The sequence below is a fragment of the Eleutherodactylus coqui genome, chromosome 3, assembly GCF_035609145.1.
Source record: "Eleutherodactylus coqui strain aEleCoq1 chromosome 3, aEleCoq1.hap1, whole genome shotgun sequence".
In the NCBI taxonomy this organism is placed as follows: Eukaryota; Metazoa; Chordata; class Amphibia; order Anura; family Eleutherodactylidae; genus Eleutherodactylus; species Eleutherodactylus coqui.
In genome coordinates, this window is record NC_089839.1 from 8,105,738 (window position 1) to 8,132,091 (window position 26,354).

At 46.5% G+C, this 26,354-nt stretch overlaps 1 protein-coding gene across 1 annotated transcript; it reads right to left on the reverse strand.

The window, feature by feature from the left end:
* Positions 1-4,670: 4,670 nt before the first annotated feature.
* Positions 4,671-26,354, reverse strand: SLC30A10 (solute carrier family 30 member 10). Its single transcript, XM_066595083.1, has 4 exons — positions 24,614-26,354; positions 18,985-19,068; positions 12,392-12,631; positions 4,671-9,273 (listed from the first exon to the last, which is right to left on the reverse strand). The coding sequence occupies exons 1-4, from the start codon at positions 25,167-25,169 to the stop codon at positions 8,804-8,806; spliced, it is 1,350 nt and encodes a 449-aa protein (XP_066451180.1). The 5' UTR covers positions 25,170-26,354; the 3' UTR covers positions 4,671-8,803.

Sequence of the window (26,354 nt, forward strand, 5' to 3'; positions counted from 1 at the left end):
ACGATGGAGCGATTGCATTTTATTCTCTACTTCATCCGATTTAGGGCAAGCCTGCCGCCCGCACCGAGCGATCGCGTGGCACACAGTATGTACGCCATGACATTACATACTTGCTGTGTGTCGCCAATTGCCATGCGCTATCTTTGCGTGTATGTGTGCTAAGATACAACATGCTGCGATCTTTATTGTGAGCGGCACCATGGGAGCCTACGGCAGATTGGTACAGCATATTGCGGATGCTAAACCCGCGCATCTAATACGCTGTAACAATACATTCGTGTGAAGGAGCCCTAAAGCATTTAAAAAGTTATGGAATACATTAAAGGTGCATTAAATGATTCCGTTACACAAAACAACTCATCCCGCAAATAACGGGTCTCACCCGGCTATGTCATCAGGAAAATAAAAGGGATAGAAAATGGCCTGGGAGTGAAGGGGTTAAAAAGCCCGCTAACATTTCTGCTCTAGAAAAGATGGATTCCACAACAGAACGACTCAAGGTTATTACAAAAATAAAGACTTTATTCCATTTCTATAACATTTTTACATTTACGTCAAAAGAGATACAAAGTTACAAACTAATAAAAACACAGAAGAGAAGAGAGTCAATAAAGAGTCAATAAAGAGTCAATACAGAACATTGTTAGATTGTAGGGAAAGGACTGAACAATTAATGGGGTCCTTCTGATCCCATCTGATCACCGTGTATAATCCTGCATGGGATTGGGTGACCCTTTATACAATAAGACCATGTTCACACGGCGCAGCTTCGCGGCGGAATATCCTCAGAGGTCATCCTGCAGCCAATCCGCAAGTCTGCATCAAAACCTGCGGGTTGTAACACGACTTCTAATGCGAATCTTGTGTGGAATTCACCACCAATCGCACATCGCATCCATTGAGGCAAGACGTTCCATCCAAACATCATGGTGGGGCGGGTGGACCGTTCTACCCCAGTGCAAAAAAGCCTGGCCGTAACAGACACCTACAGAAGTAGGCAGAGTTTGGGGGTCATTACTCAATGTTTCTCAGCTACCGTCACACAGGACGACCGTCCGGCGCTTAAACATCCAACAGCCGTGGCAGCAGCCCCCCCCCCCCCTTTATATCAGATCCTTCTTATTACAATTATAGTTTTAAATCCAATTATCCTTTAATTGCTACATTTGGCCGCGCAGAAGCCCACGGCCGCGTCACACGGGCGAGGCACGCAAATCTGAACCATACATATGAGCGTTTTTTTTCCCCGTGTATTGCACCAGAAAAACATTGTGGCGCGTCCTATCTTTGGGCGTTCCCTCACATCGCACCACTTGCTAGGTCCACGCGGTGCGATGCAAGGTTTCCCCATTGAAAACTATGGGAGAAACTCCGCAGCCAACATAAAGACGCCCCAAATCTGCAGAGAAATCGCATGTTGGCGAGTGCGATATCAGGCCGTGAATTGCGCCCGATGTTGCGCTTGCCCATGTGAAGTTAGTCTTAGGGTGGTTTCACACCTGCGCCGAGGGTTTTCTGACCCATTTGGACAACAGGAAAGGGCAATCCCCGCGGCTGAGGACTCCGTCTCAGGACAGAACCCAACAGCGCTGAACGCACCCGATTGACTGTAATGGGTCCGCTTGGTTTCCGCTCGGCTGCCCGGCGGTCAGACTGAAGATGCAGCACTTCTTCTTCCAGCATTTTAAGCCGGATCTGCGGCAGAAGCTTCAACTGAAAGTTCCAACACAAATGTGAGGCCGCCCCATTATACATAAAACAGATCATTACCGCCCAAAGAATGCAATTATGTAGAACTATATTTAAGCAAGTCATGATCCCCCCCCCCAAAAAATATAGACGCATACAAAAATGGAAAGAATAAAAAGCCCCCCACCCCACCTCCTCAACTCTCTTCCTCCAAATCCCATCAGCTGTTCTACGAGACCCCAACAACCAGCAGGCGATATAAACTATCCATTATATATGTGTATACCATCCTCCCCAAATCTCCTCAAACCTCGGCCGCTCGTGACGTGAACGCTCTACCATCCAGCATACACAGTAAGCCCGGATACCGGCCTGTGCTCCGCCCCTTTAGGCATGTCCGCCCCATGGTGCATCCATCTTCCCCGGAGCGCTCCTTCCCATTGGTTGGGTACATTCACCCCACAAGCAGCGCTGCTCTATTTTGCCTTTACTATTTTTCTAATCTCATATAACCCCTTTAACTTTAGGGCGCCAGGAGATATTATCGATAGTCTTGGAAGCGTTACTGCAAGCGGGCCGATGTCCGAGGATCATATAGAAAGGAAGGGGTCAATCTAGTGGGACTTGTGACATCACGGAAGGGATATTGCTTCACCTCCTAAATTCTCTGCTTCAGTAGTGAACAGGGGACTTAATGTGTCAAATTTAAAGAGGCTGTCCTTTTACCAGACAACATCCCTTTAATAGGGCAGTCTGTAGTAAAATAATACACTGAGCTATACTCAGCTCTCCGTCGCCACCAGAATCCAGTGCTGCAGTCCCGCTGTGGTCCCAGTGTTTGCTGTAACTGCAGCCAGGTGATCACTGCAGCATCACCGCTTGTTCAGCCAATCATCAGTGCTCACATCCTCAGCTCCATGATGACAGGAGTTTGGGAACGTGATGCTACAGCCTCTGATTGGCTGCAGTGGTCACCTGACTTCCTGTGACAGCAGCTATCACAACAAGCGCCGTAACCACAGAGGGACTACAGCGCTGGATCTGCACGCCAGCAGAGACGTAAGTATAGTTCAATGTATTATTTTAGTACAGACAGCCCTATTGAAGGGGGTTGCCCAGTAATTGGACAGTCCTTGTAAACTGCTGCTCCAGTTTGAAACCAGTGGACCTATTATAAGAGGGAAGTGCAATGTGAGCCGTTTCCTGTAGACTCCGCTTATGGCCGCCTGTGTAGCATTGCCCGGCGTCACGTGGCGATCAGCTCTTTAAGTCGGTGTTCACACGGTAGAATCCCCTTTGGACTTTTCTATTTCAAAATCCAAGGCAGATATCCGCGGCCGAGCCTCAGATTTGCGCGTCGGTTTACCGCGTGTTCTTGTCGGGGAGTAATTCAGCCTTCAGGCTTTTGTCGCGGATTCAGCATGGAGTCCATGTCGAGGAGGGACAACACATCTGAATTGGAAATACATGAGCAGTAAACCCCGTGCGGTAAGTCTGTGGCGCAGATTCCCGTTAACCCCTTAGTGACGCGGCCTATTTTGGACCTGAGGACACAACAATTTGGGGGAGAATTTCCATCTCCACTTTTCAGAAGCCATACCTTTTTATTCTCCGTCCACACGGCCGTACGAGGGCTGCATGGTTATTGTGTGATGAGCTGTAGTTTTCATTGGTACAATTTTTGGGGTAAATATAATGTATTGTAGAACTTACTAAAGTTTTATAGGGGGGCAGCGAGAGAAAACAACAATTCTGCCACTGATTTTTGTGGATTTTTTTACAGCGTTAATTGTGCAGCATAAATCACACGACACATTTTTTCTGCGTGTTCCTACAATTCCAAAATTATATATTTTTTTAGGTTTTTCCACTTTTGCACAATAAAAATCCTTTTTGTGGGGGAAAGAATAAAATTTTTTTTTTGCACCGCTGCATTCAAATCTCAGAATATTTTTTTTTTTTTTGGATGGAGCAGTTTTTATTGATACCATTTTGGGGTACATACAGCTTTTTTGATCAATGTTATTATGTTTTATACAATAAAATACGCATCTAGGCTCCCATTTGTTTTTTTTTTTTCGTTTTAGTTTTTGCTGGGCAGAAAAAATAGTGTGTATTTTTTTTAAAGAGGAGAAAGTAGGCAAAAAATGTGTTTTTTTTAAAAAAACTATATTTTACACATTTTTTTATGCTCCTGTAAGGAACTTGCGAATACAAGAAGTAGGCTAGCGCTCCTAGGAGGGGATGATTAACAATAGAAACAACTGCGATTATAATTACAGAGGGAGAACGCTCCCTCTCTGAACCCTTCCCATGCTGCGAGCTGCATACATTATGGCATCTAAGGGGTTAACAGCAGGGATCTGTGTTTTTTTACCAATCCCCGCTGCTGCAGCAGAAGGATGGCTGTCAGTCACAGCTAGCTCCTGCGGCATAGGTCATGGACTCGATTTCTGTCCTGTAGCCTTAAAGCAGTTCTGTCATTAAAAAATATATCAATCCTTCCCTATTCCTCCCGTCAGTCTTCTTACCACATCTTCTCCTCGCCGATCTTCTCCTGGCTCCTCCGGTCCTTCGGGTCACCTCCTCACCGGCCGCATCCTGTTCTTCCTGTTATGTAGCCTACATTCTCAGCAGTCTCCTTCCAGCAGGTCCGTGTACCCGGTCACTAGTGACGTAGTGTTCACTGCCTAGCAGGGAATGCTGAATCCTCTGCCGGGCTATCGCCGTGACTGCACATGCGAGGTGTCTCACAGGAATAGTATATGAACACTCGCGGCGAGACAGTGAGCATGCGCAGTCTTGGCAATAGCTCAGCATTCACCGCTAGGCAGTGAACACTACGTCACTAGTGACCGGGTACACGGACCTGCCGGAAGGAGACTGCAGAGAATGTAGGCTACATAACAGGAAGAAGAGGATCCGGCCGGCTGGAGGTGACCTGGTGAACTAGAGGAGCCAGGAGAAGATCGGCGAGGAGAAGATGTGGTAAGAGACTGACGGGAGGAATAGGGAAGTATTGATTTTTTGTTTCTAATGACAGAACCCCTTTTAGTACCCGGCAGCCAGGACATAAACGTACGTCCTATAGCGTAAAGCGGTTGAAAGCATTAGGGCTCTTTGATGATGCGGGTTTGCCGTGAATTTCATGCAGATTCTGCATCAAATGTGCATCAAATATCAGCTGTGTGGATGTAAAGACTGTCATGTGGGAACTAGAGCCGTCATACAAACCGCATGGTCAAAGGCATTTTATGAGATTACAAAAATGTGGCTGCTTGTATCCAGAAACAGCGCCACTCTTAAAGGGGATGGACCACAATAGAGATTTATCATCTACTCACAGGAGGCTTAATAATAAAGGTCTGATCAACGGGGGTCTCAGTACCGAGCCCCCACGCATCTCAAGAACGGGGCTCCTGTGTCCCTCCCTTGTCACTATGCACTCACTGCACCCACCTGCGGTGGTGGAAGGATTGCATGGAGCGGCGGTCACACGTACGGCACGGCGCTGCTCCATTCATTTCAATGCAGCTGATACAAACAGCCGATTACAAGCCTCCAGCTATCTCCGGCAGTCGCATTGTGCATCCATCACTCCATTCAGTCTCCTCCTCTGGCGTGTTTTCTTGAAGAAGGTCGCCTCGTTCTTCCAGTCTCATACAGTCCATATAGCGATGGGGTCTCTAACTCATTTCACCGAAGGTTACATCAGCATTATGGTCGCCTTTAAAGGGATGTTTGTTATTGTAAGACTGTATTTTAAAGCATATATTAAAAAGGAGAACAGACAAACAGAGCAAGGCTCCAGTCCAGAAAAATTAGGGCACAAGTCCCCCAACAGAGACTTGATTCTATACTGAGAGGTAGTCAGAGAATAGGAAAAATGATGAGAGTCATCAGAACCGGTGAAAGGTCCCTAAAACCTCCTTCAGGTGGAGGCGATACTCACGGGGTTAAGCAGCAGTATACCACAACATCCTCGCTGATCCGAAGGATCATAGGACATAGACAGACAGGCTGGAAGAGACTGTCCTCTACAGGACCGGCCGGGATGTACAAGCTGCCTCATAGTCTGATCCCTGGCAAGCATTGCTGTACTGCAGGATAGGCTCAGCGGGAGGAGCAGACAGGGGATGTCCACCAAAGGGTCCAGGGGCTGCAGTAACAGCCACTGCACTCAGTTCGCATGCACCAACATTGTAGTGTAGGACCAAGATGGCAGCCATGAGCCCGGTACCCAGCGGTAGTTTGAAAACAAGTTCAGTGTGCCAGAGAGTCTTCCTGGCACATCTTAGGACCTCCATCTAGAAGAGGCTCTACTGCACCCGGAACTTACGGGTCACATAAAATGACATGGCGGGCCACACTTGGCCGCGGTTCTCTAACGGTTCCTGCAGGTCATTTGGTTTCCTCCTCTTTGTTACGGGAACTTACAGTTTGTAAAGAGAGCAATTCTGATAATACCATCACATCAGCCAACGCTCATCATACAATCCCCCCAATGTAACTAACGAGGTAAAGCTTTAGGGGTCATTGATGTTCATTGTAGCTTATACATTATAGACCACCATAAGGTCACATTTATTACACATCATTTCTTCTTTGGGAAAAAAAATGTTACTTTTTTGCATTTTACGTAAATCGAAAGAGTAGTAATGACAATCTGACAAATACAATGAAAAAATATAGCAGAATTTCTCAAATATGTTCAAGTTTCAGACATTCATTAATGGCATGAGTACAAATATGTATAATACTGGGGTATTAAAGGGGTTCTCCGCTTTGCACAATTCCTTTTTTGTTTGATGGTTCGTAAGTTGATCACAGAGTTTCCCATTCCTGGCGATCCCAGTGATCAGCTATTAACGAGTGTTCAATTTCTCTGCAGCACCTCCACAGGAGACACGCGGCATTACACAGTTTCCATTGAAATCAATGGCCTGTCCAGGTAATGCACAGACATGCCGGGTCCTAATAGAATCCGGGACAGACTTGTAATCCGTTATTGGTTTATTTAAAATGGATTTTCAAAATGGACAACCCCTTTAATTCCCATCTATTATTTCTATTACCTAATTAATGTATATAACTATATGACAACCTCACTGTGTGCTAATCACTAATATATACAGCAATGGACTTTATACCTGAGAAGTGATTGTGGTGAAAGTCAAAGAACTGACTTCAGAGCAGCTCAGAAAATGGTATTAAAATACAAAACAACAACAAAAAATTCAAGTAACATCTTTCTATAAGATCAGTGACTCTGCGGTCCTGAGACTCGGGGGGCAGTTATACTACCTCCCTGCTGATGCCTCTCCCATCCACTAGTTCTGGGTTCTACTTTTAGCCAACCAAGATCTCCGACACAATCTTCAGACTACCTAATCCTCACAGTGCATTATTGCGCTATACCTGCTCTCCGATTGGTCAACTATGTTCAAGTGATCCGTGCCGGCCAATCTGAGAATAGTGCACAGTGTACATTAGTTAGCTAGAAAATTGTAGCGGCCATCAAGGACAACTAAAAACAGGACCCGAAACTAGTGGACCGGAGGGACATCGACATAGAAGAACGCCAGCAAGTAATATACCACACTCTTCGAAAAACAAAAATTTGTCCCGAAACCAAAGGTCATGTTAAAGGTCACTTAGATACATTCAAAAGCTCTACAGTCCATTTACAGGCACCTCCAGGCAAAAATGGCAATTCTCCAACCTTTAAATCCATATTTTCCTCCATAGGGGGCAGTATTATAGTAGTTATATTTTTGTCTATAGGGGGCAGTCTTTTATTAGTTATATTTTTGTCTATAGGGGGAGTATTGTAGTAGTTAGAACTAATAAAAATATTCAGTTCTGTCTGTCAGGTTAGCTGCTATTGTTGCTTCCCTATTGCAGCCTACACAAAATATATTATCCATAGATGAAAGCTCCTCCCAGTTTGAATTCTATTCTCTCCCCTGAGGCATGATGGGAAAATCAATATATGCGATCCTTCTTGCTCCCAACATCATCTGTTAAGTGGCCACCCATACAAAATAGAGAGTCCCCAATCCCGCCGTTAGGAGGGTCTTTAGAAAAGCCCACTGTGCTATCAGTAGTGACTGGAGTTGCTCTTTAAAGGGGTTGTTTGCTATGGACTAATCTTTTTTTTTGGTGGGGGAATTTTCTATGGTGAAACCAGGAAGCAAGTGTTTAATTTCCCTGCAGCGCCATCACAGGTGAAATGAAGCATTGCATCGTTCCTAATTAAATCAATCAGCTGTCTATGTAAAGCACGGACATGTCGGTTCCTCCAGAACAAGAGACACTCTTCGAAGATAGTCCTGGTCTGGTTATTAGATAAGTGACCCCCAGTGTAAAAAAAAACATTTGGAAATGTTTTTTTTTAAACCCCTTTAAAGGGATAGCCTATCCTTAGGACAGGTCATCAATAGTAGATTGGTGGGGGTCGATCACTCAGAACCTCCACCGCTCAACTGTTCTTACAATGGCAGGAAGCAGAGAGCTCTGTTCTTACTGCAGTGGTCAGACTTGATATTGTAGACCAAGTTCTATCAAAATGAATAGGAACTTTGCCTGCAATACCAAGTTTGGCCACTACCGTGGGAACGATGCTGTCTGCTCCCTTCAGAAATCATCTCAGTGCATAAGCACGCCGATCTTGTAAACAACTGAGTCCCAGGTGATGGATGCCAGCCGATCTTCTTTTGATGACAACTCCTAATTAAAAGCTATCAGTAGTTTACAACTGGACAACCCCTTTAAGGAGTCACCTTCTGAATCTAAAACCTTCCCCTAGAAATTTAGTAGCAAATGTCTGGAGGGTTTAAGGTGCCAATTTTGTGCCCACAATTTGCCAGTTTATGGCTTCTCCGCCATCGTTCACCCAATACAACCCAATATTTGTGCATTCTCTGTAGTTGTACTCCACAATCCTAACACATTCATGGTGCCGGTCCTGATGTCTGTATGCCACAACCGAAGAATAAACCTATATACTACGTCGTGACCTGCTCTATGGATATGTACAGTAAGTCACTTGGGTCCTCAGATACAGCAAATATAATTCAGGGGGTCATTTTGCCCTCCAGTCCAAGTCAATAATTTAAAACCGGGTGCATTTAGCATTCAGCGCCTGATTTTCTGAATTCAGCCCATTGGTAATCGCCTTCACTTCCGGAATTTCTACATAACTGGGATCAATCGGAATCTGAACATCGGCATTGAAGTCATTACTTCTGACCCACACTTGGGCGGACTTGCCTTTCTTGCCATTCATCTCACTAAATGGCAGCAGCTCCTGGCTGCAGCAGAGGCGCTCCTCGCAGCTCCTGGAGACGCATGGCGCATTGCATGCCAAGGAGAAGTCCCTCGCCCCCATAAACTCAGCCTGAAGCGTGACTGCGTGGATGCCTTCTGCGTGGAAGATTTTACGGATGCTGCGATTGGCCGAGGTGTAGTCCTCGAGTTTCTCAAACTTCACATGGAGCGTTGCGATGTTCTTCCCACCGGCCAGCTCCCAAATGTGGACTTCGTGGATACTCTTCACGCTGGGAACCAAGGAAATTCTGTTACCTGGAGAGATTCAAGTGAAATTTTAAAAAAACAAATTGAAATAATAAATCATCTGCTGATTGTTAGGGGGGGGGGGGTTCCCCTTTAATTTGTGCTCAGAATCTCAGAACTCCCTGAAACGGACTACCGTAATGTTATTTTGCCCTTCTGAGTGAATCCCCCGTATTAGAATACTAGCTGATTTATGCGGAGTTCCCCTTTAAATCCCGCTCAGAATCACTAAACTCCCCAAAATAGAATAGTTTAAAGACATTTTTTACTCCTAATTGCTCTGGGGAATCCCCCGTATCGGATGCCGACGACTTACTAATTGTTCGCTATTACACCTGTAATTCTTCCATAAACGCTCCGGGCTCCTTCACATCCGCGTTCGGGAGTTCAATTTTCCTGCTCTATTGGGGCAGCAGGGAAGCAGCACCCCTTGGCCGAATGGACCCTCACTGACTATAGTGCGGTCCGTTCGATTTCCGGACAGCAGCCCGGCATTGTTGTGTCCGGTTTTCTAGGGAATTTCGGCGATGGACGTTCCCTACGGAATCTCCCACGTTGGTGTGAACGAACCCCAAGTCTTCCTATGTGATCCCAGCAGCTCACGATCTGCCCAGGAGGAGATTACATCCATTTACTGGCATTATATTCTACTAGCCGATCTGTTTGTTGGTGCCACCGCCTGTTTCCCCGCCGCCGGCGATGCTCCGTGCGCCTTTGTGTTCTTACAAGGAAGCCGTCTCTGAATTCTTGTATAAATGCCATTTGGCCTCGCATGTTTTTGATCCGATTCCAGAAGGATCCGGTCTTAATCTTCCATTATGTGTGCGGACTTGCTTTTGTTTTTAGGTTACTGTATAGGATGGGTATAAGTAGACGGGACCGCTGTTCCGCTCTTGTCCTCTACAAAATGTGGCTTACAGCTGCTGACAGAAGCAGCCCCAGATGTAGGAGCCGGTCAAGCACCAGGTGAAGAAGGGGCTTGCCAGCACTGTGTAAGGGCCCCTCTACTGCCCAAAGTCGCAGCCAGAGAGGGAAGAAGGTGAAGGACGCAGGGCATCATGTTGAGGTGCTGAAAGCACTATTGAAATGGAGCTCCGCCCACTGGTAGAAGATAATGTAGAGTAAGCCCCGCCCCCAGAATAGGTCCTAGAGGCTTAGTAGGTGCAATGTAAAAGAACTTGAGCTGCGTCACAGTGAGGAGTGTTAGCAGCACAACAGCAGAAGTAGCATCCAAAGTGTGAAGGACTACAGAGAGGCCTGCAGAGACGTGGCGGCTATTGTATTGTGGTGACCATACAGTGCCCATACTGGAGAGGTGTGCAAAGGAAGAGCAACGACACAGCCCGATGACCAAGGGCTGAACAGCATCATGACAAAAAGACTGGACAGCCTGGGGGCCGAAAAGGACAGCAATCCGCATTGGAGGAGAAGGAATCTCCTTTCCTGGAGGGGAACCGATCCCTGAAGATGACACCAATGGCATTATGGACCCAGAACACTGACAGTGCTACTAGACAATGTGAGACCGCTCTCAGACGTTTTTGTGCGCACACGCTAAGGGCAATGGCGAATGAATACAGACTGGGGGCGCATCACCTCAGATGTGGACTGTAGCGAGGTGGACTTGACTCAATACTTATGCTTCAGGTTAACTATGTTAGTAAGTGATGGCATGTGTAACTGAGTGGGTAAAGCGATACCACATGTAGATGTGATCTACTGTGACGGGGGACAGGGCACTTCGGAGATATCATGTTGCACCTGCAATGCATTGAGTCTGCAGTGACGCAGGACTCTGAAATCAGTGGTGTACTTTGGCACCTGTAGTGTGTAAGCCATGAGGTTCGTCATGCCGCGGACCTCAAGAAATAGTATGGAGTACAATGAGGAGTATGGAGTACTACCAGAATAGTGCAGCTTATTGCTTCTGGAGATCATACTCCTGCTGGTAGAGGGGAGAAAGAGCTGCCTTATACATAGTCAGGACACAGAGCTGCACATATTGTAATCAGTAGTTAATTCTTATTTGGTGTTTAGAGTGGAAGTCTATGGGCGCATTTACATGGGCTGAGAATTGGCCTGCTGAAAAAATTGCCAATCAACACTGCATGTTGATTTGCGTTTGTTCACGGACATTCACACACGGCAGACGTTCAGCTTCATGAGGACAAATGACCATTCCTACAATCATCTAATCCCCTGGGAGCGGTCATTAGTTGGTTGTACATCTCGTCATTCACATTTGGGGATGTACAGTCTGGGCCAGCGTCAGCACCTACAAAGCCGGGCAGGTGTCAGGGCAACTAAGCCTGGAGTGGCCCACTCTGGAGTGGCATCAATCCAGTCCTTGTTCTTTGAAATTAATTGTATCCACATCTTTAAGACGAATGCAATTGATTATGACAGCGGTGCTGTAGAACTCTGGTAACGGGGTGAAATCTCTTCTCTGCATCGTAGAGGCGTCTAGTGGTCAACAAGGTCTACAAGCGGAAGAAGAGGTCACTACACACAAGGAGCCTCCGAGAGCCTCTTATAGGCCAAGGGGGGAACCACTGTTAAGGTCTCCGGTGACAAGACCGTCCATCTAATCACCGCAACTCTCATCATCCACAGATCTGCCTGAGATGGGAACCGCAGGACGGGTTTTACAGCAAAATGACAACTTCTTCTGGGGGCGAAGGGTTTTTGACAAAGAGTGTATTTAGTTTAACAGGATGGTTATATGTTGTGTGTGTCATGCAGCTACAAGGGCTAATGTTCTTTTCACATCTGGTCCTAGACTTAGATTTCTTAAGAGATCCATAAGCTGGCTGTGCACATGAGATGGGTCACCATATGGCCCTCGGTTGTATGTCAGGTCATGCAGGCAAACGATCTGGGCACCAACTTACCAGACCGAACTCTCTGAGCAAAGGTGTGGTTTAAAGTTCAGTGTTTGAATGTGGTTGAGTATAGTGGCCATCAATCATCAGTAATTAGACCGGTAATTAGGTAAACACATACGGACAGTTTTAGAGTGCCTTCTGTTGCAATTCTATTGCAGGACCATAAAATCCCAATACATGATGTGGAAATATGCCCAGGACTGATTCTATGGAAGACGTCCAAATGAATCAATTATTCTTACCGATTTCTCCAACCTCGATGCCTTTGGGGACCATCTGGAACAGGATGGTGGCCGTCTCCTTGATGAGGGGGAAGGCAGAAAATAAAATGATGGCCACCATCACGATCGTCAGGCTGGGATCAATGTAACACTGCCAGTTGCATTGTGCTTCAGCGGGCAGGGGTCGTACGTAAAATATGACGGCTGCCACCACGACAACCACAGACCCCAGCGCATCACTCATCACATGGAGCAGAACGCCTGAAGAGACAGGAAATCAATGTAAATCAATAGACATATTTATCACCAACGCAACCGGCAAAAATGCTTTTTTACTTCTTGAGATTGAAGGAGAACAAATTATTGCTCACACAGGGCCTTAAAGTGACCCTCCTGGGATGGGAGGAAGCAGTAATATTACCTACTGTTGATATTTTGCTCTATCGGTTCCGGGTCTCGCTTTCAGCTGTCAAAGATGGTCGACACAATCCTCAGAATATCTAATCCTCACAGACTACCTGCCCTCTCATTGGCCAGCACTGCTCACGGGATCATGGCTGGCCAACCAGAGAGCAGTGCATAGTGTGCATTGAGTAGGAAATTGCAGTGGCTACCTTCAACAGCTGAAAACAGGATAGTGAACAGGAGGATCGGAAGGACATCAGCAGAGAAGAAGAACAGCAGGTAATATACTCTCCGCTACTTCTGTCCCGGCACAGAATTTTGTCGTGAACTTGGAGAGCCACTTTAAGAAGTAAAGCATGACACAGGGATTTTCTCTGTGTATCAATGGCTCATGCTCCGCCCCTCAGGCCCCGCCTGGGCATGACACAATGTATCAGTTCTGCCCAGAGTGCTCCTTTAAATTTAGTCCATGTCAGATTTCTAGATCATAATGAGCAACGTCTTGGTCCAGACCACAACAACACAGGATCACAAATATGAATGTACTGGCAACAGGAAAGCCAAGTTTCTAACAGATCTTAAAGAGGTTGTCTCATCAGAGACCACCCCTCCCAGAATGTGACCCCCAGGGCAAGCAGATGATTGCCCCTCATCCTACTTCCGATCCCCTGATCAAAAGCTAATATTGCCAAGAGAAGCTGGCCCTTGAGATGAATGGCAGTTCAGGTAACACAACTCTAGTCTGCCCGAAAGGAAGAAGCTTGTACAGAGCAGCTCTCCATTCTGGTCCGAACAGAGGGGTCCCAAGCCCAGGACCCCTCCATGATGTTCACACAGCATAGGGTATATGAACAGGAGTTAGATGCATGAGACAACCTATTTCAATGGCTTTTTTGGCACTTCTCAACCCCCTCCGATAGTTACCCTTGAAATTCCTGTATGTTCCATCACCAACAGTTCTCCATGATCTGGTGCGACGACCCCGTACATTGCGGGGCACCCGAGCATTTTGGTGCTCGCTCATCTCTAATGTGGAACACATACGGAGATGAATCCCTCCAGTCAAAAAAGACGACTGTTCTAGAGTTATTCAATGCAGAGATCTCAGATATTTGCTTCAGTTATAAGGCCCATTTACACAGGTCGACGATCAGGCAAGAACAGTCGTAGGAGCGTATATTTGCCCAATCAGGGGGCCGTGTGACGCTGCACTCAATTAGCCTATAAATGAGCAATTACTAGTTCATGATCACATCTTTTGTGCGGCCAAAATAAAAATCATTATTGGCAATAGATCTCCGCACATGAACAGGGAATGTGCTGCCAACAATGATAATACTGTAATGGGGACAGACCATCTCTTTAATGTCATCCTAATACATTGCATCAATCTGTCTAAAAGCCTTTTCAACGAGCGTCAATCTTGTTGATCACTGCTCAATACATGGCTCAAAATGATGAGGAACCTTTCTTATAGTCCGGCACCCGAGTAGGCTCAGCTGTGGAGCCTGAGTCATTTATAGGCCCTGCTGTGGCACCGGAGTCATTTATAGGCCCTGCTGTGGCACCCGGGTCATTTATAGGCCCAGCTGTGGCACCCAAGTCATTTATACGCCCTGCTGTGGCACCCGAGTAGGCTCAGCTGTGGCGCCTGAGTCATTTATAGGCCCTGCTGTGGCACCCGAGTCATTTATAGGCCCTGCTGTGGCACCCGGGTCATTTATAGGCCCAGCTGTGGCACCCGAGTCATTTATAGGCCCAGCTGTGGCACCCGAGTCATTTATAGGACCTGCTGTGGCACCCAAGTCATTAATATGCCCTGCTGTGGCACTCGAGTCATTTATAGGCCCAGCTGTGGCACTCGAGTCATTTATAGGCCCAGCTGTGGCACCCGAGTCATTTATAGGACCTGCTGTGGCACCTGAGTCATTAATATGCCCTGCTGTGGCACCCGAGTCATTTATAGGACCTGCTGTGGCACCCAAGTCATTAATATGCCCTGCTGTGGCACCTGAGTCCTTTATATGCCCTGCCGTGGCACCCGAGTCATTTATAGGACCTGCTGTGGCACCCGAGTCATTTATATGCCCAGCTGTGGCACCCAAGTCATTTATAGGCCCTGCTGTGGCACCCAAGTCATTTATATGCCCAGCTGTGGCACTCGAGTCATTTATAGGCCCAGCTGCGGCGCCTGAGTCATTTATAGGCTCAGCTGTGGCGTCTGAGTCATTTATATGCTCTGTTGTGGCACCCGAGTCATTTATAGGCCAAGCAGTGGCACCCGAGTCATTTATGGGCCCAGTTGTGGCACCTGAGTTATTTATAGGCCCAGCTGTGGCACCTGATTCATTTATAGGTCCAGCTGTTGCACCCGAGTCATTTATAGGGCCAGCTGTGGCACCCGAGTCATTTTTAGGTCCAGCTGTGGCACCCGAGTCATTTATAGGCACAGCGGTGGCACCCGAGTCATTTATAGGCCCTGCTATGGCTTAAAGATATGGATACAATTGATTTCTACCCCGAGTGGGCATCCAGGCTCAGTGGGCACCAGGTGTGCCAGCTGCTGACGCTGGCCCGGCTGGGAGTTGTTTGCTGACTGTTACTACAGGCGAATCTTCTTGCACTTCAAAATTTTCTCAATGGTCCAAATAAAAAAGCCCAAATGTGAAAAAGATACCACAAATGTTCACATCAGCCGTCTACAAGTTGTGACTTTCCGGCTGCTATGCACCTCCTGATGTGCTACTAGGGTTGTAGAGGGATCATTATGGCATCCTGGGACACCACAGTTATTTGCCCACCACTGATGTAAATGCATAAAGCCAATCTATTAGTGATTAAATCTAAGTAGTAATACATATACTAAGCAATCTAGGCGAGCACCGATACCCCCTGCTGAGCGAGGACCAACAGGTTCCTGTGGAATAGCCTCTGGACACAATAGAGCTCTCTAAATGCCTCCTATTGACAAGTTAAGTTTAGCCCCCGAGTCCGGGGCAATTACCTCTACATACCTAAGAAATCATGGGAAGACCTGTTTGCAGCGGAGACACCTCGCAGGTGACATTTCAGCTGGAAACCTGTTCTACCACCTGGATAAGTGCCTGCAAGTATGTCAACTTTGTCAAAGAAAAACACGGTGAAAGGCCTGGAGGCGGCGAGGCTGCTGCGGGGAGCGGAGGCCTGGAGGCGGCTGCTGGAGGGAGCAGAGGCTGGGAGGCAGCGCGGCTGCTGCGGGGAGCGGAGGCCTGGAGGCGGCTGCTGCGGGGAGCGGAGGCCTGGAGGCGGCTGCTGGGGGGAGCAGAGATCCGGGAGGCGGCGGGGCTGCTGCGGGGAGCGGAGGCCTGGAGGCGGCTGCTGGGGGGAGCAGAGGCTGGGAGGCAGCGTGGCTGCTGCGGGGAGCGGAGGCCTCAAGCAACATGCCAAGGGCTCAGAGAAAATATAGTTATTAAAAGTGTTTTTAAGGACTTTGATATTGATGGCCTATCTGTAGGTCAAACCATCAATATCAACGCCAGTAGGGTCCAACGTTTGGCACCTGCACCAACTAGCTTCCTGCTAGCTAAATTGTGATGCCAATGCTAGTGGTGCCAATGCAGTTAAGATATTAACCATTCAGTGACCAAGTGTCATAAATAAACGGCACTTGGTCTTGGGCTTTAAACCCACGCTATCATAAACTTACGGCGCAGGTTTAAAGCTGCCGCTCCTGCAGTCTAGCGGGAGCTGGTTGGGTGCAGAGATGTAGAGGCTCAGACCTATAGGCCACTTCAGAGTGTCTTTTATATTTGTCTTATGCCTTTGTATTGTCAGCAATTTCAGTGTGCATGGAGTATATATGGTGCACCTCTGCAGCACTGAAAGAGTTAATGTCTGCATGAGTCGTCTCTGTCTGGAAATGTATCCTTTTTGTGTTGTGAGTCTGTGGTCACCTGACCATGCTTTATATTTATGTTTTCAGAATGTGAGTGCAAGTCAGTCAGTGTGTGTTTGCAAAGAGCCTGGTCTAGCAGCAGTCCAGTCTAGCCTAGGCTACTAGGAATGGAGGAGGCCGAAAGGTATCACCCGACTCCCTTGGACTTATCTAATCTCATGAGACCGCGGAGTAATTACAAACCCCTGTGAGCGAGAGGAGTTTGCCATGCAGCATTGAGAAGCGTCTGAGAAGTGAGTGCTGACAGGTTGAGAGTCTGGAGAGGAAAGAGTGTGTGATTTTCCAGGAGCGGAGCTGCACAGATAACTAGGACTGTGGGCCCGGTATTCACCCTGTGTTCTGCCTCCCTGTCTCACCACTAATTCTGTCTATAGCCATGCTGTATTGGACTTGGGTACTTTTGAACTGTTTGATATTGGATTACCAATAAAGCAGCTTTGCCGACCATTCCCAGCATTGTTTTAAACTCCTCTGTGTGTGGACTATCTTTCTATAACCAGCATCACCGCAGAGAAAGGAACGGTGGCGTCACCAGTGACAATCCAGCAGAAGAAACCAGGTAACCAAGTCCCTGGTTACCCATACTTTCATAGCCTGCCCTGTTGAACGAGCCCCTGACTACCCTCCGGGTGGGAGACAGTAGAGCTAACATGACAAGGGCCTACCACTAATCCCCGCTGTCTCCTAGGCTAGGGCCCGCTCCTTGGACGCTGCAGAGAAACCTCAAGTCCCGAATGTTTAACCCCTTCTATGTCGCAGTCAATTGTAGGCTTCCCCTCTCACCCATCAACCCTCCGCGACATAATCACAAAGTGCAGATAGGTTACCTTGGCAGCAGGAGGACTGGCAAAGGGCTCCATGTCTGGCAGGTATCTCAGGCTATCAGACTCCACCTCCAACAGAGTCTGATAGCCTGACAGCATATGCATAATATATTGCATTACAGACATAATGCAGTGTACTATGCTAGCGATCAAATGATTGCATCTTAAAGAACCCCTTCAAGGACTGAAAATTAGAGTACATAAAGTAACTCAATAAAGTTTAGCTTAAAAAAAGGGAATCCACAGTAAAAAAAAACTATTTTTCTCCACAAAACGATTTTTAAACAAGAATTGCCGCATAACGACCCAAACAATTAAAATATATAGTTATTTATTCCACAAGGTGAACGTTAAAAATAATTAAAAACAAGTATCAGAATTGCCGTTTTTTCGTCAGTACGCCTCATAAGGAGATGCAATAAAAAGGGACCAGAAAGCTGAATGTATCAATGAAAAGTAAAACTCTTCCTGCAAAAACCAAGATCTGACATAGCTACGTAAGCGGAAAAATAAAAACCTTATGGGTTTTGGAATAGGGCGCTGCAGATTCATATTTGTATGTCTTTAACACCTTAATGACGCAGCACCTTTTTTTCCCCATTTTTGGTTTTTCCTCCCCCACTTTATTTTTTATTGGCCGAGTTGTGTTTTTCAATGATACTATTAAATATACACCATATGATGTACTGAAAAGAGTGGACTGCGTCACTGTGGAGGGAGAAGTGACAATGACAGGGGAACGGTAGACAGGTGTCCTATTCTCCAAATCAGTGGGGGTCTCAGTGGTGAGACCTCCACTGATAAGCAAGTTACCCTCTATCCTGTGGATAGCCTGTGGACAGAAGATAACTTGTTATCTTGGTTCAACCCCTTTGACTTTCCAGACAATGAGTGCTTCCATCAGTGATGAAAGTGATCACTGTTACAGAAGACCCTCTGACCAATAAGCATCTTTTGTATTGCTCACTGATCCTCTCTGCTGGCTGGTCTTCCTCATCTCCAGGCACTCGCGCTATACTGAGCTTCATTGCCACCCATGTCAAGATATATTGTACATTGACGTCAAATGGTGGCACAGAGCCTGAAGCAGAAGAGGGCCCTGCAGTCTTCAAGAAAAAATCATCAGGACGGTCTGGGCTGAATGGAGAAGAAAAGTAAAGTCAGTCACCAGATTAAATATTTGTTCTGCCTCCATCTGTTTCTTTTAAGATGTGTTTAAATCTCTTTCATTAGAGAGTAAATTGGCTTTCAGTCGATTCTAGGAGTTGCTGGAGGGTCAATTTCCTAATCTGCCTATGGCACAGAATTACCGTATCCCAGCCCTAAATGCTGACAATATACACAAGATTATCCCAAGCAGCTGGTAGGCCGCCCCATAGCAGGGACAAGTCCTACTGAGGATGCAAGAAGGGCTACGGGCCACAAAGTCATAAAGCACAACCTTCATTTACCTCTAATGTTGAGGGCGGCCGCATCCTTCGCACTCTTGACCTTTTCTTCTTCTTGGTCAGATTCTTGCTCGTCTATATAGTCACCTGTAGCCAAAGAAGAAACGCTGTGTTGTGTATAAATTCTACAAACAGAAGAAACACCGGTTTTTCAAAAAAAACTCAGCTTCACCAGCGACAACAATTATACATTCTGCAGCATTATAGGACGACGGTGGCCTCAGAAGAACTCAGGACCTTCTCCATTTACCAACAGGTTGGGCCACCGAAAACAAAAGATTCTCATATACCCAAGATACCTAAACAACTCTCTATAACAGCAGACTGCAGCCAGGCAAAGCCACAATCGGGCCCGGTTCTTAGGGCCAACTTCACATGGGTGAGGGTGGAATTGGGCCGTCAATCACGTTCCGATATCGCCTTCGCAATCCATGTGAAATCCACTGAGGATGCAAGGCGTTTTTACATAAAAACAGGCTGGCATCACTTTGGCTGCCATGGCTTATAGCCGTGGCGGAGGTTCACAGAATTTCTCCCATGGTTTTTAATGGGAGATCTCGCATCACATGGTGCGATGCTGCCGCCAGCCCCATTGAAGGCAATAGGCGCTGCGATGTGAGATCACGCACAAGATAGAACATGCCGTGATTTTATTTCCACATCACGGTGCCATGCAGGAAAAAAAATCTTTAGCCCCCTGAAAGATCTTCTACACCCTGACCTCCTGTGGTCCATTAAAGGGGTTTCCAATGACCTAAAATTGCTTTACAATCACAGTCTTCTGCAGCCAATCACTGGCTATAGAAGGGCACTGATGTGGCCACTGATTGGCTACAGAAGTCACATGTCCTGCTCAGCAGCAACCAGGAAGCACAGAATGATTGTGTAACAATTTGAAGTTTTGGGACAATCCCTTTAAAGTGTTGCTTATTCTTTAGAGATCATTAGCTGTTCTGTTGAATTACATTATGAGATATGTTCATGATTAGCATTTAAAGGGGAAGTTCACTTTTTACATGGGCCTGTGAGAATGAGATCTTGAATTTTTTTAAATTTTTTGAGAGAGCTTACACCATTGTGTAAATGTACATAAGTAAAGGTGTGTCTTTGACGACCAACTTAATAGGAGGTGCTACCGATAGAGAACAAGGTATGCAGCTCCCCAGATACACAGGAACAACATGCCCCAAACCAGTTCTGAAGTAAAGGCCCTTTTATACATTCCAAAAATTGTTTAAACAAGCAAAACCTCAGTGTGAATGCAGCCGGCGACCGAACGACAAGCGATAAATTGTTTCCTTTTTGTTCTTCAGTCATGTTATGGAGGCACAGGAATCATCGTTGGCTCGTTCACTAATGGTTCCGTCCTCTCAGTTATACAGTTAATGTGAATGAGCCAACGATGTATCTGTATGATCAGGCTGTCTGAATGATCGATGTATCTGTATGATCAGGCTGTCTGAGCGATCGATGTATCTGTGTGATCAGGCTGTCTGAGCGATCGATGTATCTGTATGATCAGGCTGTCTGAATGATCGATGTATCTGTATGATCAGGCTGTCTGAGCGATCGACGTATCTGTATGATCAGGCTGTCTGAGCGATCGATGTATCTGTATGATCAGGCTGACTGAGCGATCGATGTATCTGTGTGATTAGGCTGTCTGAGCGATCGATGTATCTGTGTGATCAGGCTGACTGAGCGATCGTTGACATCGTTCACTCGTCTAAACAATATATATCGTTTGGTGTAAACGGACCCGGAGGCGCTCTCTCTATCAGGTCATAATTCCTAAACGTGAACTTCCCCATTAAATCCAAAAAGTTAACTTTCACAAGGTTAGGAATTAACTTAACCCCTTAGTGACAGCCAATACGCCTTTTACTGACCTCCTAATTGGCTTTAAACCTGCACATACATCTTTTAGGCCCCTTTCACATGCCGTAGGCATTTTTACGTGTGTTTACCGGCGCCGTAAAAACTTGTGAACGGGTGCACAAATCTAACATTTGTACGCCCGTTCAAACGGCATAGGCCTGGTGCATATATGCTGAGGCCGCCATGCCATTGCCCTGCCCTTCCCTCCCCGGCTCACCTCCTCTCTCCTCCCCTCTGGCTGTTTGCAATGGGAGGAGGCAGGACGGGGCGGCGCTTAGCTACGCCACTGTCCCTCCCATTGCAAACAGCCGGAGGGGAGGAGAGAATAGGGAGGGAGTTTAGCAGTCACGCTACTAAACTCCCTCCCACCTCCCTTCTCCGGCCGCTGTCAGTGGCTCCCATAGGAGCCCATGCAGCAGTCGACGTATTCTGGTCAGAAAGATAGTTTCAGGACTATTTTTGCGGCCCAGCATGAAAGCATCTGCCACTATATTGGCCCGGCCGGGCGCTTTCACGCTGCGGGAATACGGCCATGTGATCTGATGCATTGGAATCCAATGCATCAGACTGTAGCATATATCGTCCAGCCGTGAAAACGGTAGCCGATAAACGTTCCTTTCAAAGAGCCCTCCAGGTGGTGGTCTGGCTGATTACTGACAGCCGGACTGCTGCTCTAACTGCCAGGAACAGAAAAATCTCAGATCCTGGCAGTTTAATCCACAATCAATAGCAACTGCAGCATATAAGCAGGTGACAGGGGGCGGTGGGTTCCTCCCGTGACCCGTTAGCACACCACAAAATGATCTCAAGGTACCAATAGGTTCCCATGGCAGCCAGAAGTCTGAAAAAGGCCTCCATGTCTGCCATGTTAACTCAGCCTATTAGGCCCCGCCTCTTGCACAGTCTAATAAACTGTTGTCATAGGCATAGTAGAACGCAGTATATCAGTAATGCAGTATACTATTCTAGTGATCAAACAATCACATCTTCAGGTCCTCTTGAGAGACTAAAAAATAGTGCAAAAAAGTTTGCCCATTTTTCCTCACAAAAACTATCACCGGAATTCCAATTTTTTTCTCTTTTTTGCCTCCCAATAATGCAATAAAAAGAAATCCAAGTCGCACGCCCCTCAAAGTGGCACCAATAAAAACCAACTCTTCCTGTAAAAAAAATATGACCTCACAGACCTCCGCTGACGGAAAAATAAAAATGTTTTGTTTTCTAGAATGCGGCGATGCAGATTCAATTGTTTTTCTTTAAAAGCATGTTTTTTGTCCTAAGGTAATAAAAAATTTTTTTTAAAATCTCTATAAACTTGGTGTCTCAGTAATCGTGCCGATCCAATTGGTGAATGTTGTAAACGCAAAGCCCAAAAACAATAGTGGAATTGGGGGGGGGGGGGAAGGGGGGCATCTCCCTCCCCAAAAATGTAATACAATTTCTACAACACATTATATGGACCCCGGGGTGCGGCCAGTAATATATACAACTTGTCCCAAAAATACCAGGTGAGTCAGTGAGTTATGGCTCTTGCAATTCGACTATTGGTCCTTAAGGCAGAAAATCAGCCAGTCACTGAGGGGTTAAAAATAATAATACTGTCAACCACAAAAATTCCAGATTACACAATCTAAAATATGTTGGTTGGCAGAAGGGCTACTAAATATCTTAATCTGGGGCGGGACGGGGACAGTTGGACCCACAGTAACATATTGGGCAACCACAACTGTTGCTGTATGTTGCCGTGTTGGCCGGGTAACTATTGCCCAATATTTTTGCCCTTTTTTTAGTAATGGAAGACAGAAATCGAGGGACTCGAATCAATTGGCTTCCACCTGTGTAACTGTAAATTGCCTGGACTAGATGTTTTCCAAAAATAGCCAAAATTTTTGAAAATATCAACATTTTTTTGCACTTCACACAAGGCAGGCTCTAGATTTGCAAAGGTATCAGAAACTGCCGGCATGAAGGCCCCTGTGAGATAAGGAGGCCATTAACCCTCGTGACCCCAGATAAGGGAGATAATTCCAGTGACTCATTGCTGTGGAAGAACTCTTTATCCCAAGATAACAATAACAGGATTATAGAAGGTCTGACAACAACCTAATGTGCCCCAGAGATGGACCCTTCACAAAAACCTACAGCTAACTTAACCCTTTAGTGACCCACCTACTTTGTGCCTTAAGGACCAAGCCGTTTTCATTGTTACACAGCTAGAGCCATAACTCGCCGGCAGCCGTATGAGGCCTTGGGATGTATCACTGGCCGCACTCCGGGGTCCATATAACGGGCTGTAGAACGTTTACTCCATTTTTGGGGGGAGATGGAAAAACGACTAGAAGTTCCGACATTGTTTTTGGGTTTTGTTCTCACAGCGGTCACCATTCAGTAAATATAACACAACTTTCCTATCTGATCGGCACGATTCCTGCCATAACAAGTTTATAGGAACTTTTACACTTTTTAGTATTTTATCATACTAAAACACATTTTTAAAGTAACATAATTGACTCTGCATCTCCGAGCTCTAAGACCCGGGGCATGTTTGTATTTCCGGCAGCGAAGCTCTGTGAGGGCTCGGTTTTTGTGGGAAGAGTAGAAGTTTTATTTTACTTATATGTGACTTTGATTGCTTTTTATTTCAGTTTTTGGAATGTGAACGAAAAAAAAAATTGTGGCATTTAAAAAAATTATTTTTATGGCGTTTGCGCAATAAATAAAATATTTTCATTCCCTGGATCGTTATGCATGCGGTAATCCCCCTTATGTGTTGCTTTTAAAATTTTGGGGGGTATTTTATCCATAAAAAACTGTTTTTGGGGGGAAAAAATGCAGATTTTCTTTTAAACTGGATTTTTTTTTTCAATTAAACTTTATTGAACTTTTTTGACACTATTTGTTAGTCCCCCGAGGGGACTTGAAGATGTGATTGCTCGATCACTAGGATAGTACACTGCAATACTTATGTAGTGCCTTCTATTAAGCCCGTGACAACAGTCTATAAGGGCGGTTTCACATGCGCAAAATTTGTGCACACAATACACACAGAATAGAACCATTCAAGGGGTTCGCTCACATTTCCTTTTTTTGCGTCCACAGAAAAAAAACGCAGCATGCTCTATTTTTGTGCACCAAAGGTCCACATGGATGTCTATGGAAGGTGCGCAAATGCGCAATACGCTGCACAATCCATGGAAACAAGAACACATCTGGACCTCATTAGGCATTCATAACACAAATACATTGCACTGAATCGTGTCATTTGCGCATGTGCTCGTGTGAAGCCGCCATTAGACTCTGCAGGAGGGGGGATCTAATAGGCTGGGTTACATGGTAGACATGGAGGCCTTTGTCATGCTTCCCACTGTGATAGGAGCCTATTGGTACCTTGCAATCACACTGTGGGGTGTTGATGGGTGACAGAAAGAGCCCCCTTTCCTGTCATCTGCTTACAACTGCAGTTGCTTTTGTGGCATGTAAGGGGTTAAACTGCCAGCATCTGAGATTTCTCCATTCCTGGCAGTTAGAGCAGGAGCCTGGCTGTCATTAGTCAGTCAAGCCACCGCCTTAAAAAGGTGTATGTGCCGATTTAAAGCCTATTACTGAGGTCAGTAAAAAGGCATATTGCGGTCACGAAGAGGTTAATTTTGTAGTGTTCTTGGAAGACCCCAAGTTTAGGTTGCAAGACCATAGAGGGTCCAACATTTACCGTTTTACTTATCGCAAATACCCTCCCAAAATAACCGAAAGGCACCTGCTAAGGTCTTGTCTGAGCTCTCGGATCCTTGGCTCCCTCCAGCTTGGTATGGGGTGACGTTAAGGCAGCCGTTGGAGGTTTCTTTGGGTTCTTCTGGTTCTTGTTGCTTTTTACGACCACATAAGAAACGCATACATGCACCATAGTCTTGAAAGACCAATAGACCCAAGATGTTCACTCCCAATCCAAGTGCACCCACTATCAACACCAACTCAGGACCATCAATCTTTTCCGGTTTGGCCAACCTGAGAATGGAATCCACCAAGATGGTAAAGCAAAGAGCGGTGAGGAAGACTGCATTGCTCAGCGCACCCACCACCTCTGCACGGGTGTACCCATAGGTAGCATTCGGTCCCCTGCTCTTTCGCCTAGATACACGGGAGGCTGTGATCCCAACACACAAAGAGATCAAATCTGACAACATATTAAAGGAGTCAGAGATCAGGGCGATGGAGTTGCCCAAGTAGCCAGAAACTAACTCTGCTACAAAGAAGATGACGGTGATGACCAACATGAAGATAAGCCTGCAGGTCTTCCCAGTGTAGCGCCCCATTGCTGTGCACCAGTGGTCCTTACGGAAGGCTCTTGGTAATCAGTGGTCTTTCTGTGGGGTCAGGTATAGGGCCACTGTCAGCTCTTTACGTGGATCAGAGACGGACTCTTCATGCAGTCTGTAGGGTCAGTGTGCATATGGCAGCAGACAGCTGGCACTCTTTTAGCCAGGGTGAGAAGTCTAGTGTGCAGCGCAGCACCACCAACAAGGGGAACCCAACAAACAATGTAGGAGACTGAAATCCAACAAAACAAACAGCAGGGCCGCAGCTGTCAGAGGATGGAGCCCAAGACAATCTGCCAGCTGATGGAGCTCTTGGAGAGTTACTGTGCTACCGGCAGAGCAATGATGATGTTCTCGAGTCCTGAAACAGAGCTAGTGGCTGGTGGTACAAAAAAAGAAGTAGTGCAGAGCTAATGATGTTCTTCTAGTTGGTGCAGATGATCTAGTAGTCCTGATTGGCTAGTGCAGATGGTCAGATGGTGCAGAAAAGCTAATGGTGGCCTTCTGGTGCAGAAGACCTAGTGGGGGTCTTCTTCTGGTGCAAATGATATAGAAGAGCTGTTTTCCTGGTGCAGAAGAGCTAGTGGTGGTCTTCTCCTGGTACAGGTGGTTGTAGGAGAACAGTTTGATTGGTACAGGTGGTACAGACAAGCTAGTGGTGCTCTTCTTCTACAGGTGGAATAGAAGAGCTAATGGTACTCTTCTTTTGGTACGGGTAGTGAGGAAGAGCTAATGGTGGTCTTCTCCTTCTGCAGATGGAGTAGAAGGCTAATGGTGGTCCTTGTGCAGGTGATACAGAAGATGATGGTGATGGTCTTCTGCAGGTGGAATACAAGAGCTAGCGGTACAAGTGCTGAAGAAGAGCTAATGGTGGTCTTGTCCTTGTGCAGGTGGTATGGAAGAGCAGCTCTGCTGGTACAGGTGATGTGAAAGAGGTAGTGAAGAAGAGCTATTTGTGGTCCTCCCCTGGTGCAGATGGTGTAGAAGGCTAATGGTGGTCTTCTCCTCGTGCAGGTGATACAGAAGAGCTAGTGGTGGTCTTCTCCTGGTGCAGGTGGTTTAGAAGTGCAGTTCCCCTGGTGCAGGTGGCACTATCCTGGGTGCTTTTGCCCCTGTGACTCCGCTTTATATACGAGGCTGCGATAAGAGCAATTGCTGTGTCAGGATTGTCTCACACCCAGC